The following is a 16,525-nucleotide window of genomic DNA, read 5'->3' on the forward strand; positions in this document are numbered from 1 at the left end:
AGAACATCGCCACAGCCACGGATAGCCTTGTTTTCCTCGGTAAACATGTCTGACTCCCTTTTAAAGCCATCCAGATTGGTGGCCCTCACTACATCCTCTGGGAGCAAATTGCCCAGCTTCACTATGAGAGAGAGAGAGACTTCTCTGTCCATGTTTCTCCATCCCCTGGACCTCTATTAAGAAGATGACTTTTTGCAATAGCTGACCTCTGTTTTTACTGTATTTTTAATGGTTCTTTTTTTACTGTACAGGGTTTTTAACTTCTTGTAAACTGTTTTGATATTTTTAAATGAAACAGCTATATGCAAATACATTAATCAATCAATCAATCAATCAATACTCCCCCCCCTTCTTGCCCCTTTTCTAAAAGTAAAAAGTCCAAACTTTCCTCCTAGGGGAGTGGCTCCAGCCCCTTGTTTCCTGTCTCCCAGTATCTCCAGCCCACCATGGAGAATATTCCAAGTGTGGTCTTATAATGGATTTGTACAAAAGCATTATGATATCAGCTGTTCTATTTTCAGTCCCTTTCCTACTGACCCCCAACATGGGATTTGACTTTTTCACAGCTGCCGCACACGGGGTCGACATCTCCATCCGTCCAAGATCTGTTTCCTGGTCAGTTGTTGCCCGTGCAGACCTCAAATCTGGATCTCTTGCCCCAATTGGCATCTCTTGGCACTTGCTTACACTGAATTGCATTTGCCATTTTACTGACCATTCACCCTGCTCGGAGAGATCCTTTTGGCGCTCCTCACAGTCCCTTTTTGTTTTAACCACCTTGAACTGTTTAGTGCCATCAGCAAACTTGGCTGCTTTATTGCTCACCCCTAACTCTAGATGATTTATGAACAAGTTGAACAGCTCCCAATACCAATCCTTGAAGGACTTCACTTTCTACACACGCCCACTGGGAGAACTGTCCGTTTATTCCTGCTCACTTTCTCGCTTTCCCCAGTCAGTGACCGATCCATAAGCATAGCACCCATTTGCAAGCAGCAGCTCTGGGAGAGCACCGGCTTTGCATCAGCAGGCCCCAGGCTCTGCCCCTGATGGCATCTTCAGGCAGGGCTGAGAGAGACCCGAGCCTGAAGCCCTGGAGAGCTGCTGCCAGTCCGTGTAGGCAATACTGAGCGAGACAAACTAAAGGTTGACTGGATACAAGGCAGCCCCCTCTGCTCCCCACCTTCAGAATGAAGTGTGTGCCACAGAGATGATGATCTTGTGCAATGCCACTGGGAGCAGAGAGCTCCCTAGCAAAAGCACCTATGCTTGATATATTCAACTAGCAAGGTCCACTGCTGCTTCCTCCCCCACCACCACTACAAGCTGTGCTAAGCAGCTGGAACCCCATTGGCTACTCTGTGCCACCTGACAACATCTGACCTATAGACGTTGCAGCAGCAGCCCCGGGTGGCTACATTAGCAGCTGCCCACTACGGCTAGCACAGGGGTAGGCAGGCCACCTGTCTGGTGCAATGAAAGTCTTCCCTCTCTCCAACCCCCCCTGCCTCAAGGATCCGATGCCAAAGCCTCCAGACCACGGGGGGGGACCCTTTTCAGGACAAGGGCCACGTTGCCTTCTGGGGGGTCACATGCCAGCCATGGGGGGGGGCAAAAGGCAAACCTGAGCAGAGCAACCAACATAAATGTTACCTTTGTACCACAAGCTGGCTTCGACCCACACCACACTCCCTCTCCACTCTCCATCCAGCAAGCAAGAGGCATCATCAGAGATGATGGACACACCCCAGCCAGGCAGAAACACTTAAGGGGGGTGCAAAGTAGGGCTGACATTGGGGAGGTGGCGCAGCCTGTGGAGAATCCTGAGGGCCAGCTGGGGCCCCATTTCCCCCACCCCATTCCTGAGGCCCTCATCCCTGCTCCAGACCTCCATCGACCTTCCAATGAAGTCCTGACCCTCTAAAAGACCAAGGAGGCCACCCGACACAGCATCCTTCCTTCCTTCCATCCTCATTTCTTCTGTAGCTCATTTGATATTTCAATGACAGCCCAGAGCATTCAGCCCCCTAACACAGCCTCCCCCATGGCTCACAGCTGAGCCTGCAATTGCAGAGCATCTGCTCCTAATGGCACGTGTGAGGCAATGACTGATGAGCCACCAAGTCCAACGCCAGCCAGAGTGATTAGAGAGGGCAGTGGCAAAGGGGGAGCCATCCGCAGCTGCAGCAGCTCTCTGGTGTGGACAGACCACTGAAAAAATGCTTATGCCCAAGTACAGGGCTGGACCTGCATCTGAGTCAAGCCTCGTTTTTATTCCACGCCTTGCTATTATGAAGGACATGGAAATGCCTTGAAAATATTAATTGGGAAAGGGCAGGAGGGGGGGGCTCAGTCCAGCCAGAACCCACCAACCCCAAAGCAAATCCATCTCAACTGAGCTCCACCCCCCCGCTTCCAGAGGGAGCAGCCAGGGCAAGACCGGAAGTCTGAGTAACACGGGGGACGATGCAGCAAATGCAGCAGCTATGTTGTTTTCTCCCACCAAAAAACACAACGGAGGACATGGCTGAGCCCCAAGGAGGAGGCAGCTCAGTGCAGAGCATCTGCCTTGCATGCAGGTCCCATGTGCAACCCCAACTGGCATCCCCAGGTAGGACTGGACTGGAGAGAGCCCCCCGCCTGGAATCCCGGAGAGCCTCTGCCAGCCAGTGTAAACAGGACTGAGCTAGATGGGCCAACGGTCTGACTTGGTACAAGGCAGCTGGCTGGGTTCCTAAGGTTGTAGGCCTACCCTGTCCTAGCTCAGCTTATCTGGAACTCTTTGCTAGGTTCTCATCTTCCAACGGTCCTCTTCTCCAAGCTCAGGCACAGGGAACATCCGTGGCCTTCCGGATGATGTTGGACTCCAACTCCCAGCTGCCCCAGTGGCCAGAATGGCTCAGTGCTTGGGCATGATGGGAGCTATAGTTCAGCAACAACCTTTGCTGGGCCACAGGCTCCCCAGCCCTGTGCTGGCTGGAAAGTGGGGCTTCCCCCAGCCCCCTCCCCTCAGACATGTTTCTACTGAGAAGTTTGGAGGAAGAAGATGGGGGGGGGAGAAACTCTGGGCAATGTTGCACATTGAGGACTAAGCCCTTAATCTTAACTAAACACATTACTGATGAGCTCATCAACAAAAACCTAATTACTATGTGTGAGGCCAAGCTTAATTGCTTGTCCTTGACATGCATAATGTACCACATAAGCCTATTACCCAGTGTAAGCCTATTATCATCATCATCATCATCATCTCGCTTCCTGTCTAAAGTATGAAAGTAAAACAGTTAAATGGGGACGGTGGGGGGAAATAATGTTGCACAATTAATTACTAAGCCGCTGTACAAGGTATCTCAGTTCTCAACCGCACCTGAGTTTTACCCTTGCATCACCTCCTCAGGTGCATCTGGCAGAATGAGCAGTGGGTCTGTGGGAGCCTCTGTCCTTGAGCCGCAACACTTTGCAGAGTGTTCAAGGAGGCAGGCACACTTTAGTGCAGAGTCATAAACCCAAGATAAAATACTCTGTCCTAGATCTGTACTGAAGCAGAGTAGAATCTACCCACAAACTTGCACAACTCCATTCATGGTCCAATTACCTGGATTTCAAATGTCGAGAAGTACCGGGCAAAATGTGCCGAGGAGCACCTCATCCGCAAGAGGCAGGAGTGATGAGCACCTTAACAAGCAGCTGGCCGGCCGGCCCAAGGCTGTTTCAGGAGAGCGAGGGGCCGGGGCAACGACTGCTGGGTCACAAAGAAGACTGAAAACAAGAGCTTCCTGGAGTTTTCTTCCGTGATAGGGAAGAGGGGTTTGTTTTGGGGTGGGGGAAATGGGGAGGGTGGCAACAAGTTGGGTAGAAAGTCAAGGTGGACCAAACAGTGGCTTCTAATCTTCCTCTCCTTCTGAGCTTCCTGGTGGAACCTTTTCCATCCAGGTCAGCAAACCTGGTCAGGTCTTGTCCACTTGGGTCATTAATTTTATATACTGTATACAGATCACAGGGTCAGCGGAGAGAGACTGTGCCGCCTCCACACTGAGGACACCACCGAACACAACATGAAGAGCAAATTGTGCAAAGCGAAGGCTTCATCCCCTCTGACCTTCCAACCCCTCTTGGCAAAGTTTGCCTCACCTCCCCCTCCCTCCCTCCCTCCCAGCTGCACCCACCCACCTCGCAGCTCCCCTCCTTGACCCACCATCCTCCCTCCCTCCCTCCCCCCCTATGCTGCTTGGCTCCTGCTCATGGCTCCCTAATTAAAGTGCGCTAATGAGACAATCAGGATGCTAGAGCCGGCTGCACCGTGTCTCCGCCCGCCTGCATGCCGGTGCCATGCAGACTTATCACTACTCACAGGATGTTTACAATATTTTTTAATTTGTACAATTATTAATCATTTTTCTATCTGCCTCATTTGCATAATGATTAGCCTGCTCAGTGTTTGCTGTGACTGTGAATGACAGTATTCTAAATTAAATTAAGATTTTAATATCCTTTCACCCCCATTTCCTGTGGCTAAGGCTAATCAAAGTCGACCAGTGATGCCGGTTCTGAAGGCGGCAGCTGTCTTTCCAGAAATAACACTCAAAGGGGCATGCAAACTGGGCTAGTGGCTGGCACACCAAGAGTGCACTGCCTCCTCCCAGAGCCAAGGGCGAGCGACACCTCTGTGGCCAGCAGCTCTTCAAATTAAACTTTTTGGGTAGGGGTGGGGAACCCACCACATGGTGCAGAGCAAGCTGTCAAAAGCCAGGCTACAGAACCAAGGCAGCTCCTACGGGTAACGGTGCTCATGATGTTCTAACCATGGGCTGCTAGTCCAACAGGAACAGCATTTAGACCCAGGTAAGCATCCATCTGTTTCTGAATAGCAGCTGTGTGTAAGGCCACATTCACACCAGACATTTATTCCACTAGAATCCTGGGAAGGGTAGTTTGTGAAGGGTGCTGAAAGCTGTTCAAAGACTCACAGAGAACACCTCATAGAGCTACAATTCTCGGAGTTTTCTGGGAAGAGGAAATGACGGTTAAACCACTCTGGAAAACTGTAGCTCTGTGAGAATGGGGATCTCCTAACAACTCTCGCCATCCTTCACAAACTACATTTCCCATGATTTTTGGGGGGAAGCCATGACTGTTTAAAGTGGAATAAAAGTGGAATAAACGTCGGGTGTGAATGTGACCTACGGCATGGGGAGAGAGGGTGTAGCCAAAGGTGCACTCCAGAGGAAGGTCTGGCCCTACCATTGGGCAGAGTGAGGCAATCACCTCGGCAGCAGAAGGTGGGGGCAACCCCTTCTCACAGCTGTACCTCCTAAGCCCCCTGATTTTTGAGGTCTACCAAGGGGGGCTTGAGAATGCCCTGTGTGTTCAGCCATTTTGTGCTCTGTTGTAAAATGGCCTCTCTCTCTCCAGAGGCTGCTCTTGCCAGATGACTCAGGTGGTCAGCCCATGAAACTGAAGGGAGGGTGGGCAATCCAATTATTATGGAAACCAGAAACTTAGCAAAACTCTACTACCCTTGTGATTGGTAAAGAGGTTGGATGGTGGCGTCAAAATGCCATATATCTAAGTGAAGCTGAAAATCAAGAAAGGAAAAAGTTGTTGAAGGAGAGCTAGAAATCGGAAGCAGCCAGAACGGAGAGAGCTACAGAGGACCCGACTCCAAGGGCAAAGAGGTGAAAGCAAAAAGGCCAGAAGCTGCACTGCCAAGGGACTACTAGGATGAGTGGAAAGAAACTGATTTACTGCCAGGTCTTGGGTTAAGTAGGAAAACATTCTAGACAAGGGGCTCATCTACACAGTGGCTTACTGTGTGTTTGGTGCTATTCACATCTCCTTTACATTAGCATGGTTCACAGGACGTTACCGGCAAACAAACTATCACGCAGCTTCCCCCCTGCAAATCGGTACTAACCCAATCCACTAATACAAAATGAAAAGAAGTCTTCACTCCCTTTCTCTAGTGATTGCAGATGCTTTGCTCTGATGCTTTTAGGTGGGTGTGTCCATTGTTCCCCCCTCCACACCCGCTCCCTCCTCCCTTCGCTCATTTTCTTTCCTGTGGGCTGACACCAACTTCCGGTTGCTCTCCTGCATTCTACTGCCCTTCTCGTTTCCTTTTTACCAACCGACCTTGGAATTACTCTTTTCATCATACCTCCCATGTGGGTTTCTGGGCTGAGTTTTGCTCTGTATGCTTTGTCGGGGTATCCCTAACTAGCAGAGTGAGGAGATGGTAGCCTAGGCTGACCTAAGTGCAAGAAGGACCTTTAAAATATGGAACTGGAGAGCCTCTGCCAGCCACAGCAGACAACCTAGGCTACAAAGAGAAGTGCTCCGACCAATACAAGGCAATTTCCTAGGAATGCTGCCTCAGAGGTGTGGGAAGGCACTCCGCTGCACGGGCCAGAGAAGAAAAACGTGCACCCAAATGTATAGCTTCTTAGATGGGACTGCAGAAAAGGGGCACGTAGGGAGCAGGAGCCTGGAGGCATCAATACAAAACCTCAATCTTGAGCTCAGTAGCTGAACAGAGACCCAAGGATGCACGTGCCCAATCTCTCGGGACGCAGCAGACTGCTGAAACTGTCCTGGGAAAATGCACCAGCTGTACTTTGGAAAGCCATTGCTTACAAGTGTGGCTCAGGCTCCCCCATGTAAAGAGTGCCCTCTCACTCACTTGCTCTCCCTCCTTGCACTTTTGCAGTCCAGAGAAGCTGCATCTTCAAGTCTTGAAACAGGATCAGCTCTTCACTAGAGGGGAAATGAATATACACACTGCCTCACATTATTTTCATGCTTCTGCAACAATTTCCTCCACCCTCGGTCCTTTCTAGTTCAACTATCTTCCTGCCAAAGTATATGGAAGTGAGGGATGGACCTGCTCTCCCAGGGTTGCCATTTATCAGCTCCTCTCTTCTGTTAGCAGATGGCTTATGGTGTCTGGTCCCGCTCAGACAAAGGCCATTTTAATACAGTATCACATCTCTACCAGAGAGGGAGACGACTTCTGCTGCCGGTTTGGGGCTTGTTTTGTTGTTTTTAAAAAGGGCATTTTGAAAGTCAAACCACAACAAGCAACACATATCTCTGCCTAAGAAAACAGAGAAGGCCAAGAGTTACAAGCCAGACCCAAAACCCATCCAGACTGAGCGAGAGCAAGGTTTTGCCACCATCCACCAGGGATGCAGCCAAGCAGTGGCCCAGAGAAGCCACAGGGAGGCATCAAAAGGTTTGGCTGGGGCGTTGCAGGGTAGGGACGAGAGCAGCAGCAGCAGCTTAAGCAAGCTCTGTGTCCTATCGTGCAGGCCCCTTCCACTCCGTCTGCCGCTTGCAAATGTACCTAGCCCAGCAAGAGAAATCCAGGAGAGAAGCGGATCCTTGCATAAAGAAAGTGTGAGTGGGTCACCAAGCAGAAGGGTCAGACCTCAGGGGCGAATGGCTGAACATCATGGATTTTAAAAGGGGGAGATGGGCTCCTTTGCAGATTTTGAAATGGTACTTGCAATTTTTGTTCATGCTTGGATATAGCCATAGCAAAAATGTACTTGTATTCAAAAATAAAAAGGAGTAAATTAATTAATACCAACTCCAAACGACTCAAGCCCAAACACATCTTTCCTGTTCCCTGGTACCCACACACAGTAACACCTCTTTTAAAAAGGCACACAAAGTAAGAAAGCTGTTATTTACAAACTGTACATTCAAATTACAAAGGATATTAGAAATTTTAGCTGCAAAGAATCCCGTTTCCTATGAAAAAGTCTTTGCACTTTAGCTTCTGGGTATTCTGCAGGAATTCCACCAGAACAGCCTCCTTTGGGGACACCGGCAGAGGCATCAGGGGAAATGCAAGGATTTTAAACTCTGTATGTTGACTTCCTAACCAGCTCTTTGAGTGGCTGCTGTAGGTGAGCTTATTCTCAAACCACAATGGCCCTTTCAGGAAAGGGCAGCAAAGGCATCCTCCCTGCCTAGGCATGACCTGCACACTCCACAAGACATATGCGGCCATGCAGGACAGGAAGCCCAAGACAATGCTGTGCTTATTTACACCAGCAAGTTCAGTCTCAAACCAGCCAGTGGTTTCAAACATGTCCAGCAGCCCCAAGAGAACACAGCCAAAACATTCCATTATGGCACAAGAGGAAGAGACTCTTAACTTTGCCTCTCCTCACCCCCTACCACACAGGAAAAAAAGCACCTGAGATTTGGGACACCCAGCTTGAAATCAGCTGCAGCATCCTCAACTGCTCCATAAGATTAATATTTAAGGGATCAGGTTCTTCCTGCTGCAGATTTCTAGGAGGCTCCATTCAAACTAGATCTGGGGCTTCCCCACCACAGAGGACTCACTCACTCCTTCTAGCACAGTCTATACATACTGCAGGAATTCCATCAGCCTCGCCTTCTGTTGGGGGGGGGGGAAAGCCATGTCCACCAGAAAGAGTCTCGATAGGTGAACCCCTTTAACTCTTGCAGAGAAGATCCTTTGCACCTCCAGCAATGTGAGGAGGTTCTCTTGCGCCTCAGGCTGGCAAATCACATGTCCTCCACACTCCACTTGTATGCCAGCTCTTGAACTGCCTTCTTACTTGCGATCCTGGCAAAGCGCTTCTGCTCAAAGCCGTTGGACCTACAGGAATGGAGACAATGACAATATGAAACAGAGACAATGATAACAAGGAACTTCTTGGGGATACTGGATGGCCTTCACTGGGCAACCAACACGGAGGTGGCAGCAGCAGCAGCAGCTGAACAGAGGAATCCCCCAAACAGCCTGAAAAAGCCCACTAGGTATGCAGCTTCAGGGTCATTGTCAAGGGCAGAGGATGGAAAGGAAAGCAAATGGATGCCTTAATAGAAGCAGTATCAGCCATAATAGTCAATACTGCGTGTAGGAAATGCTACTTGCATCCATCATACCGGTATTCTGAGTCCTTTGTAATTAGCAGCCATCTATGACCATCACTGGTCATTATTGATGGATCATCACCTTGCAGTGGTGAGTGGGCTTGCGTGTTCCAATGAACCCTGTGAGCGATGCCGTCAGGAGTCATGTGCTCCTAGCAGGGTCACCCATGGCGGTAAGGTCAAGGGAGAGGAACCAGACAAAGAACGATCCAAGAAAGTCCTCAACAGCAGAACAGGTGGAGGATAACAGTGTGTATGTTACAATGGCTGTGAAGGCGGACGAAGGCTGCAGCAGATAAAAGACTTCCAATTGTCGTGGTATCCATGCCATTGGATCAAAGCCTTTTTCTGTCAAGATTGTGTGTTGATCGTTGCGTGCCGATCTCCCCACATAAAACAAATTCACGCACAGGCTTCTTCCAAGCAAATTATCTTGGAAGACAATCTTACTTGGCCACGAGTGAATGAATGCCAATGGATGAATGATGACCATTACTGGAAGGAAAACAGACTTACCTGTCAACTCCATCCCAGCGGTATCCAGGCCAGATGTTAAACCTGTTCAGTGGGGGGGCTGGTCCATCGTATCGTGGCTTTTCTGAAGCATGCGCAGGGAGTTAAACGGCATCATCAGTTATTTTTTCAGTGAAAGCAGGGCATTGTATAAGCACTGACACCCCCCCAGCAGTCCCCAAAGGCGGTGTGGGAGGCACAGGGGCTGTGGAAAGATAACAGCCAAGAGAGCTGGGCCCCTGCTGTGCCAACAAATCACAAAACATCTTCCAAGGGGAAACATCCCTGAACGTCACCTTCTTTTTCAAAAGCAACTTTTGTTGAGGGGACCTCAGAAGTGGAATGTAACAGTTGTTTACAACTGAGAGAGAAATCAAATGATGAAGGGGGAGTCTTCACACGTGCATGCATGTGTTACATCCTGCACAACCTCCCTTCACCACAACCGCTTAGTCACTCCTCTTAGAGGTGCCATCTCCACACACCCCACCCCAAAAATACCTTTGAGAACTCAGGGAGTTTTTCCCCCAAAAGACACAGTTGTAAATTTCATTTAGGTGCCTCTCTCAAGTTTAGGGTGCAGGACATTCCACCTCTTGGCTGTAACAAACCAGACTTGCTCTCCAGGCAGCACCAGAATCGGTTCAGTGCCCCTTCCTGTGCAATGCACCCCCAGCCCCCCGCTTTCCACCAGTAACTCCCGGCTGCAAGTGCTGACCTTTCGTGTCTTTCTTCTCCTGGACCGCCTTCTTCTTCTTCAGGAAATCAGCCATGGGGTCACCCTCGCGCTCTTGCTCCCGCAGCATCTTGTCCAGGTCCTGGTCATCTATGTACCGAGCCAGCGGCTTCTGCATCTCTTTCACAGCATCCTCTACGTTCTGCTGCTGCTGCCGGCTCTGTGTAAGGCTGCAAGAGAGGCAACAAGCCAGAGCAGTGGATAAGCTGCCAGGCTCAACTGTTCCTGACCGTGGCGTGAGAAGGAGAGCAGAATCGCTGGCAACCCACGTCGGCCACACACCAAGGATGGCTTCAGGTCGCAGCTCTTCTCCCAGGGAAAGGGCCGTGGCTTGGAACAGAGCACCTGCCTGGCATGCAGGAGGTCCCAGATTCAATCCCCAACGGCATCTCCAGGTAGGGCTGGGAGAGATTCCCTGCCTGAAACCCTGGAGAGCCACTGCTGCCAGTCAGTGTAGGCAATACTGAGCTAGGTGGATCAAGGGCCTGACTCTGCATAAGGGAGCTCTCTTTGTTCCTAGAAATGTTGCAATTGGTGGGAAAGACACGAGATACTTCTCTGCCAGTCAGAGTAGACAATATTAGGCTAGATGGACCAACTGTCTAAGCCAGCATAAGGCACCTTCCTTTCCCACCATGAGGTGACTCTCCCACTTCCCTCGCCGACACGGCTGGCAGTGGGGCTTCCCCCCTAAGCTCTTACCCCTTCCCCCACTTGGCATACTGCTTGTCTCGCTCAGACGCCTCCTCTGCTCTCTTCTGCTGCTCCAGCCGCTCCTGCTTCAGGTCCCTTTTGCGGCCCGACTTATCCCGGAAAACCGTCTCAGTATGTCGCGATTCAGCTGCAGGGGGAAAAGGAGGCAGGCATTCAAGCCAGGTATTCAACACTGGTGGACTCACAATCAAAGCAATGCATTTGGTGATCCAGCAACAGGTCATGGTTATTTCTGCAGGAAAGTAGGATGCATATAATAAGCAAAACTGATGTTTTCTGCTTGCAGGGAAGATGACTCTCTGGGTTGCAGAACTTTACTTTTGGCCTTGCAATGTAAGCAAGTCACATCAGCCGCCGCCCCTGAGTTTCACAGGTCAGCTGTGGACAGCATATTTGCATTTCCATTAGATCTGCTGGCTGCTAATTTCACTGGGCGTTACGTGAAGCGCAAGCAAGCATCTGTAGGCTTACACATTTTACAATCATATCCCCTCACAGCCGTCTAAAAACTAACTGGTTCACTTTAGTGAATGCCATGCCTGCAACTACCAGTCCCTGTATGTCACCACTGCACTTGCAGGAGGGCAATCAGCCCAAAGCACCGACTTGCCCTGTTTTCCTATGGTGGGCTACAGCCCAACATCTCCTCCAGGAAGCCACTTTCAGTTCCGCTTTAACAACACAGCCCTGAGAGGGACTGCAAATCCCAGAGATGCCTGCAGAGGCTGGTGGGTGAGGGCTGGATTCATGTCCCACCCGTGCCAGGGATTCAAGCCATACTCTCGGCCTGTCCCCACCCCAAGAGGGTGCACGGCTCTCACCTTCCAGATGTTTGCTGCTGCCTTGCTGCTTCCTGAGCTCATGACGCTCCTTCCTCAGTAATTTGGCCGACACCAAGCCCACTTTGCCCCCTGAAAGCATCTGAGGGTCCTGCAAGCCAAAGGCAGCACAAGAGCAGGGTAAAAAAAAATGCAGGCTGCCTCTGAAGGAAGCTATTCCCCTAGCACATGGGGCAAGCGCACAGGCAACCATGACTGGGCCCCACAGTGGTTGCCAGATTTCCAAACGGAGCCCTCACCCTTTGGCTGTCGCCCCTCCCTTTGGAGCCCTTGCCCCGACGAGGTGGGGAGAGCTCAGGGGGGCTCTTGGACTTGTGGGCCTTCTTCCTAGCTTCTTGACCTCTTCGGGGAGGAGACAAGTCAGAGTCTGAAGACCTGCACCGCGTCCTTCTGGGAGGGAAGAGGTCGGACGGAGAGGCTGGGCGCTGCAAGTGTGCATTGCGAGGGGCCCGTTGTGGGGAAAGGCCTGGATCTGAGGAGGCTTTGCTGCCGTTCCTTCTCTGCAGTGGGGGGGAATCGGAGTCAGATTCGGAATCGTGCCTTTGGTGCTTCCTTGGGGAAGGTGCAGGTGAATGGAGCCATTGATTGGCTTCTGTAAAAAGACATACAAACGTCAACATGAATTACCAAGTGAGATGGGGCGTTTGCCAGGTTTCCAATGAGGATCATGGGTAATTCACACTCCAAAAAATATTCCACTCTGGAGAGAGGGTTCCACACGCAGACTCACCTCTGGCGTTGCTTTGCTGTCTTAGCGCTCTGGGGGGTGACTGATGCTTCCGAGGCAGCAACAGCCCTGCATCAGAATTGCACCTTTTCTTCTGGGGTGGTGACAGGTCAAAGGTACTTTGCCACCTCCGATGGGCTGAAGGCTTGTCAGGGTAGCATTCCTGCTGGCTTCCATGTGAGTTTCTGGTATTATTTTTGCCTGTTACAGAATGGGGTCTTTTAGGAGATGAACACTGATCCGGGGAGTCACGGCGGCCCCACCTGGGCGGGGACTGATCCGGGGAGTCACGGCGGCCCCTCCTGGGCGGGGACTGATACGGGGAGTCACGGCGGCCCCTCCTGGGCAGGGACTGATCCGGGGAGTCACGGCGGCCCCTCCTGGGCGGGGACTGATCCGGGGAGTCACGGCGGCCCCTCCTGGGCGGGGACTGATCCGGGGAGTCACGGCGGCCCCTCCTGGGCGGGGACTGATCCAGGGAGTCACGGCGGCCCCTCCTGGGCGGGGACTGATCCGGGGAGTCACGGCGGCCCCTCCTGGGCGGGGACTGATCCGGGGAGTCACGGCGGCCCCTCCTGGGCGGGGACTGATCCGGGGAGTCACGGCGGCCCCTCCTGGGCGGGGACTGATCCGGGGAGTCACGGCGGCCCCTCCTGGGCGGGGACTGATCCGGGGAGTCACGGCGGCCCCTCCTGGGCGGGGACTGATCCGGGGAGTCACGGCGGCCCCTCCTGGGCAGGGACTGATCTGGGCAGTTCTTCGTTTCCTTATGTTTTGTGGCTTCTGAACTGGAAAGTAAGACAAGGAAAGCCACAGCATATGTTAGTCAAAGCTTCTAACAGTTAACATCTTGTTGTCAGATATGGCTTTGCCAAGAATCTCTGGTCGATGCCTGGGACACAGCAGGCAACAGAAGCAAGCCAGAAGTAGCAGACCAGAGCACTCCCTGTGGCTTGCCTCCTGCTGTTGGCACTCAGGATACTGCCACTGGCAGCTTCTTTGCCAACACCACAGCACCTGCAGCAGGCATGCCAATGGTCCACCATGGGGACTCTTTCTTTGGAGTTATGCAACTATTAAAGATTTATCCTGGCATGCCTCTTACACCCCACTCAAGCCACTCTGGTTCTAACTATGTAAAACAGATGTTGGGAAACTTTATTTATTTATTATTTAATTTATATCCTGCCCTTCCTCCCAGCAGGAGCCCAGGGCAGCAAACAACACCACTAAAAACACTTTAAAGCATCACAAAAAGACTTTAAAATACATTAAAACAAAACATATTTAAAAACATTTTCAAAAAGGTTTCAAGACATCTTATAAAAAGGTTATATATATTTTAAAAAGTTTTAAAAATATTAAAAAGCAATTCCAGCACAGAGGCAGACTGGGATAAGGTCTCAACTTAAAAGGCTTGTTGAAAAGAGGAACGTCTTCAACAGGCACCGAAAAGATAACACAGATGCCTGTCTAATATTTAAGGGGAGGGAGTTCCACAGGGTAGGTGCCGCCACACTAAAGGTCTGTTTCCTATTTTGTGCAGAACAGACCTCCTGAAAAGATGGTATCTGCAGGAGGCCCTCACCTGCAGGGTGCAGTGATCGACTGGGTATATAAGGAATAAGAGGTCTTTCATGTATCCTGATCCCAAGCTGTATAAGGCTTTGTACACCAAGACTGGAACCTTGAACTTCCTGGATACCTTTCAGCTGAGCAGAGTCTGCACAGCCTGTTTTCAATGAGGTTGCAACACGCTTTGTACTTTAGTTTTAACTACTTCACAGAGCCAGAGAGTAGCAAAAATAAAGTGCTAGTCTTTCCTCCCACCCACAAACTATGTTAAAGGGCTGCTCCTACACTGAAGGTTTGGGCAGGTGTTTATCAGCAGGTGTTAAAATCATATTGATAAGACCTTCCCAGCTGTGCAACCCATACCACACACTTGTCCTAGTCAGGAAAAGACAGGATGCTAAATGCTCAGCTAACCACCCACATCCCCACTTACTTATTTGTTGACTTTGCAATTACAGAAAGATCAGGTGATTCTTCATTCTGATCTAAAAGCAAGCAAAAAATGGAAACCATATAAATATAGAGGTCTACATAAAAACTACGTTATGGTAAGATATACATTTCCATGTGCTTTGCAATAAGCTTCCAAAGGATAGTAATGCCTAGAAAACTAACCCAAGAGCAGTGATGTGTAGTAGAAAATTTTCCATTGCTTTATTTTCCTGCAGAAGTGTCTCTATCTGATACAGCAAGATGGCGGTAGGGGCATCAGCCCCTTAAAGAAGCCCCCGCTGTCATCTTGGTTGCAGCGCGCACAGCAGCAAAAGACAGGAGAGAGGTAGGTGGAGCGAGTAAACAGGTAGATGGTCTGGAAGCTCCCTCCCTGCGATCTGCAGCAGGGACCCTGCCATGGATTGCAGAAGGGGAGCGCTACTCTCCCACCCTAATGAGGGGCCCCTCTGGGCCGCAGGGGTCCTCGGCCAGGGCCCAACCTGGCCGCCCTCTGGCGCTGGCCCTGCCCAAACCATCCCTCCACTTGTCTTCTAACCTGACTGTTCTGCTATGCCTACAGAAAGAGAGACCTATCTGAACCCCTCCACCAAAAAACAAATTGTGCCTAGCTTAGGGGTGTAGCTGCACGCAGTGCTAACCTTATGCAAGTATCTCACAAAGCACACACACCACCCTGATAGAAGAACACTGACCTCCCAATAGTTTCCACTTGTTACTGGTTCGGAATTCTTCCATCCATTTAACTTCATCTGGCCGCTCATCAATAAACTCAGCCACCTGACAGAAAGATAGGAGAACTGGGCAAACCCAAGCATTTCACACTGCAAAGCCAAAAAACCCACAGCTGAGCAACCCAATTTACAGTATCTGCTCAATGTGTTTGTTCGTGTCTGTTGCCTACGAGTAATATTGGAATTATGCTGACCTCCACTGCACACAGTTGATAAGAAAAAGAAAACAGTGCAATACTCTGAGAGAATTAGAGTGTTCTAAATGCTTTTAGTAATAGCAATTTGGTACAGCTAAATGCTCTGTTCCCAGTTGCCTCCAAATACTCACCACAGGCAAGTCTCCATCATCCCCCTCCTCATCCTCTTTTTCCTGCTCAACAGGGATGTTTTTCCAACTCGTGTCATCATCATCCACTATACGTATTCTGGATGGCAAACAGATAACACAGTGTGGCAGTTGATCAAGGTGGGCAACCTGTGCCCCTCAGCCTAATTTCATGTGGGTGGCAAAGAGAATGGGATGATGTGCCCCTGACATATTACCTCCCCTCCCCTATCAAGGGAGTGCAGCAATAAACAGAAAAAAGGCTCCAGGGTACCATAAGAAAACACTTGCCTAGATCTACTTAGTTATTTAGGTTTCCCACATCCAAGCCCAACACTTGGACTAGTCTCCTGAAGGCTTAGAATGCATAAGTGGATTGCACCCTCATTTTTGTTTTTCAATTGTTATTTAACATAGTATCATTGCTTCAAGGAGATCATTTACCACACTCTCTAGATGACATACACAAAGGCCTCTGGGGTGGCCTGTCATTCTGGAACTCATAGCCAAGACACACAATGCAAAAAAAAAAACACCCTAAAAACAATAGTTCTAACCTCACTATATGACTATTACAAAAATAGATGTTGGCTCTCTTTCCTTGACACCACACTTAATTTTCCTTTCCTTCTCTGGCCATCCCTTTCTTTTCCCATTGCAGACTTAGTTCCCAGTATGTTTTTACAGTTGTTTATACTGTTATTTTTGAAAAATGATTACAATTTTTTTTTAAAAAATTGCACAACACCATCAACAGTTCTTTCCAGGATTTCACAGACAAAGATGGCAAACTCCTGCCTTCTAGGACCTTACCATCTGAAAGCAATTGTAAGCTCCTAGAAGTGGCTGGCTGGGAAGGGATGAATGCCAGCCAGCGCAACTGCATAATACCGAGGCTCAGTTTTAGCTGGGGAGAATGAGGGAGAACGAAGATTGGGAGGTACACTATACAAAACAGACTTGTGTGAAGTACTAGCCGGAAAGCACCAGGCAACCAGA

The 16,525-nt window shown here is 50.1% G+C and overlaps 1 protein-coding gene across 3 annotated transcripts in view; it reads right to left on the reverse strand.

Annotated features, from left to right (window-relative positions):
• BUD13 (BUD13 homolog) overlaps positions 1 to 16,525 on the reverse strand; it is a 30,085-nt gene that overhangs the window by 12,365 nt on the left and 1,195 nt on the right. For 2 of the 3 annotated variants that reach the window (XM_061592896.1, XM_061592897.1), the window contains exons 2-11: positions 15,530 to 15,626; positions 15,163 to 15,247; positions 14,451 to 14,502; positions 12,446 to 13,230; positions 11,955 to 12,307; positions 11,698 to 11,806; positions 10,865 to 11,003; positions 10,145 to 10,332; positions 9,430 to 9,511; positions 7,534 to 8,635 (exon numbers count right to left, since the gene is read on the reverse strand). In XM_061592896.1, coding sequence (XP_061448880.1) covers positions 8,542 to 8,635; positions 9,430 to 9,511; positions 10,145 to 10,332; positions 10,865 to 11,003; positions 11,698 to 11,806; positions 11,955 to 12,307; positions 12,446 to 13,230; positions 14,451 to 14,502; positions 15,163 to 15,247; positions 15,530 to 15,626 — 1,984 coding nt within the window. In that variant the 3' untranslated portion in view covers positions 7,534 to 8,541. Of the gene's footprint in view, positions 1 to 7,533; positions 8,636 to 9,429; positions 9,512 to 10,144; positions 10,333 to 10,864; positions 11,004 to 11,697; positions 11,807 to 11,954; positions 12,308 to 12,445; positions 13,231 to 14,450; positions 14,503 to 15,162; positions 15,248 to 15,529; positions 15,627 to 16,525 lie in introns of those variants that run through there. The other variant, XR_009758687.1, reaches the window with a different exon arrangement.

This window comes from Rhineura floridana, chromosome 12, assembly GCF_030035675.1.
Source record: "Rhineura floridana isolate rRhiFlo1 chromosome 12, rRhiFlo1.hap2, whole genome shotgun sequence".
Taxonomy (NCBI): Eukaryota; Metazoa; Chordata; class Lepidosauria; order Squamata; family Rhineuridae; genus Rhineura; species Rhineura floridana.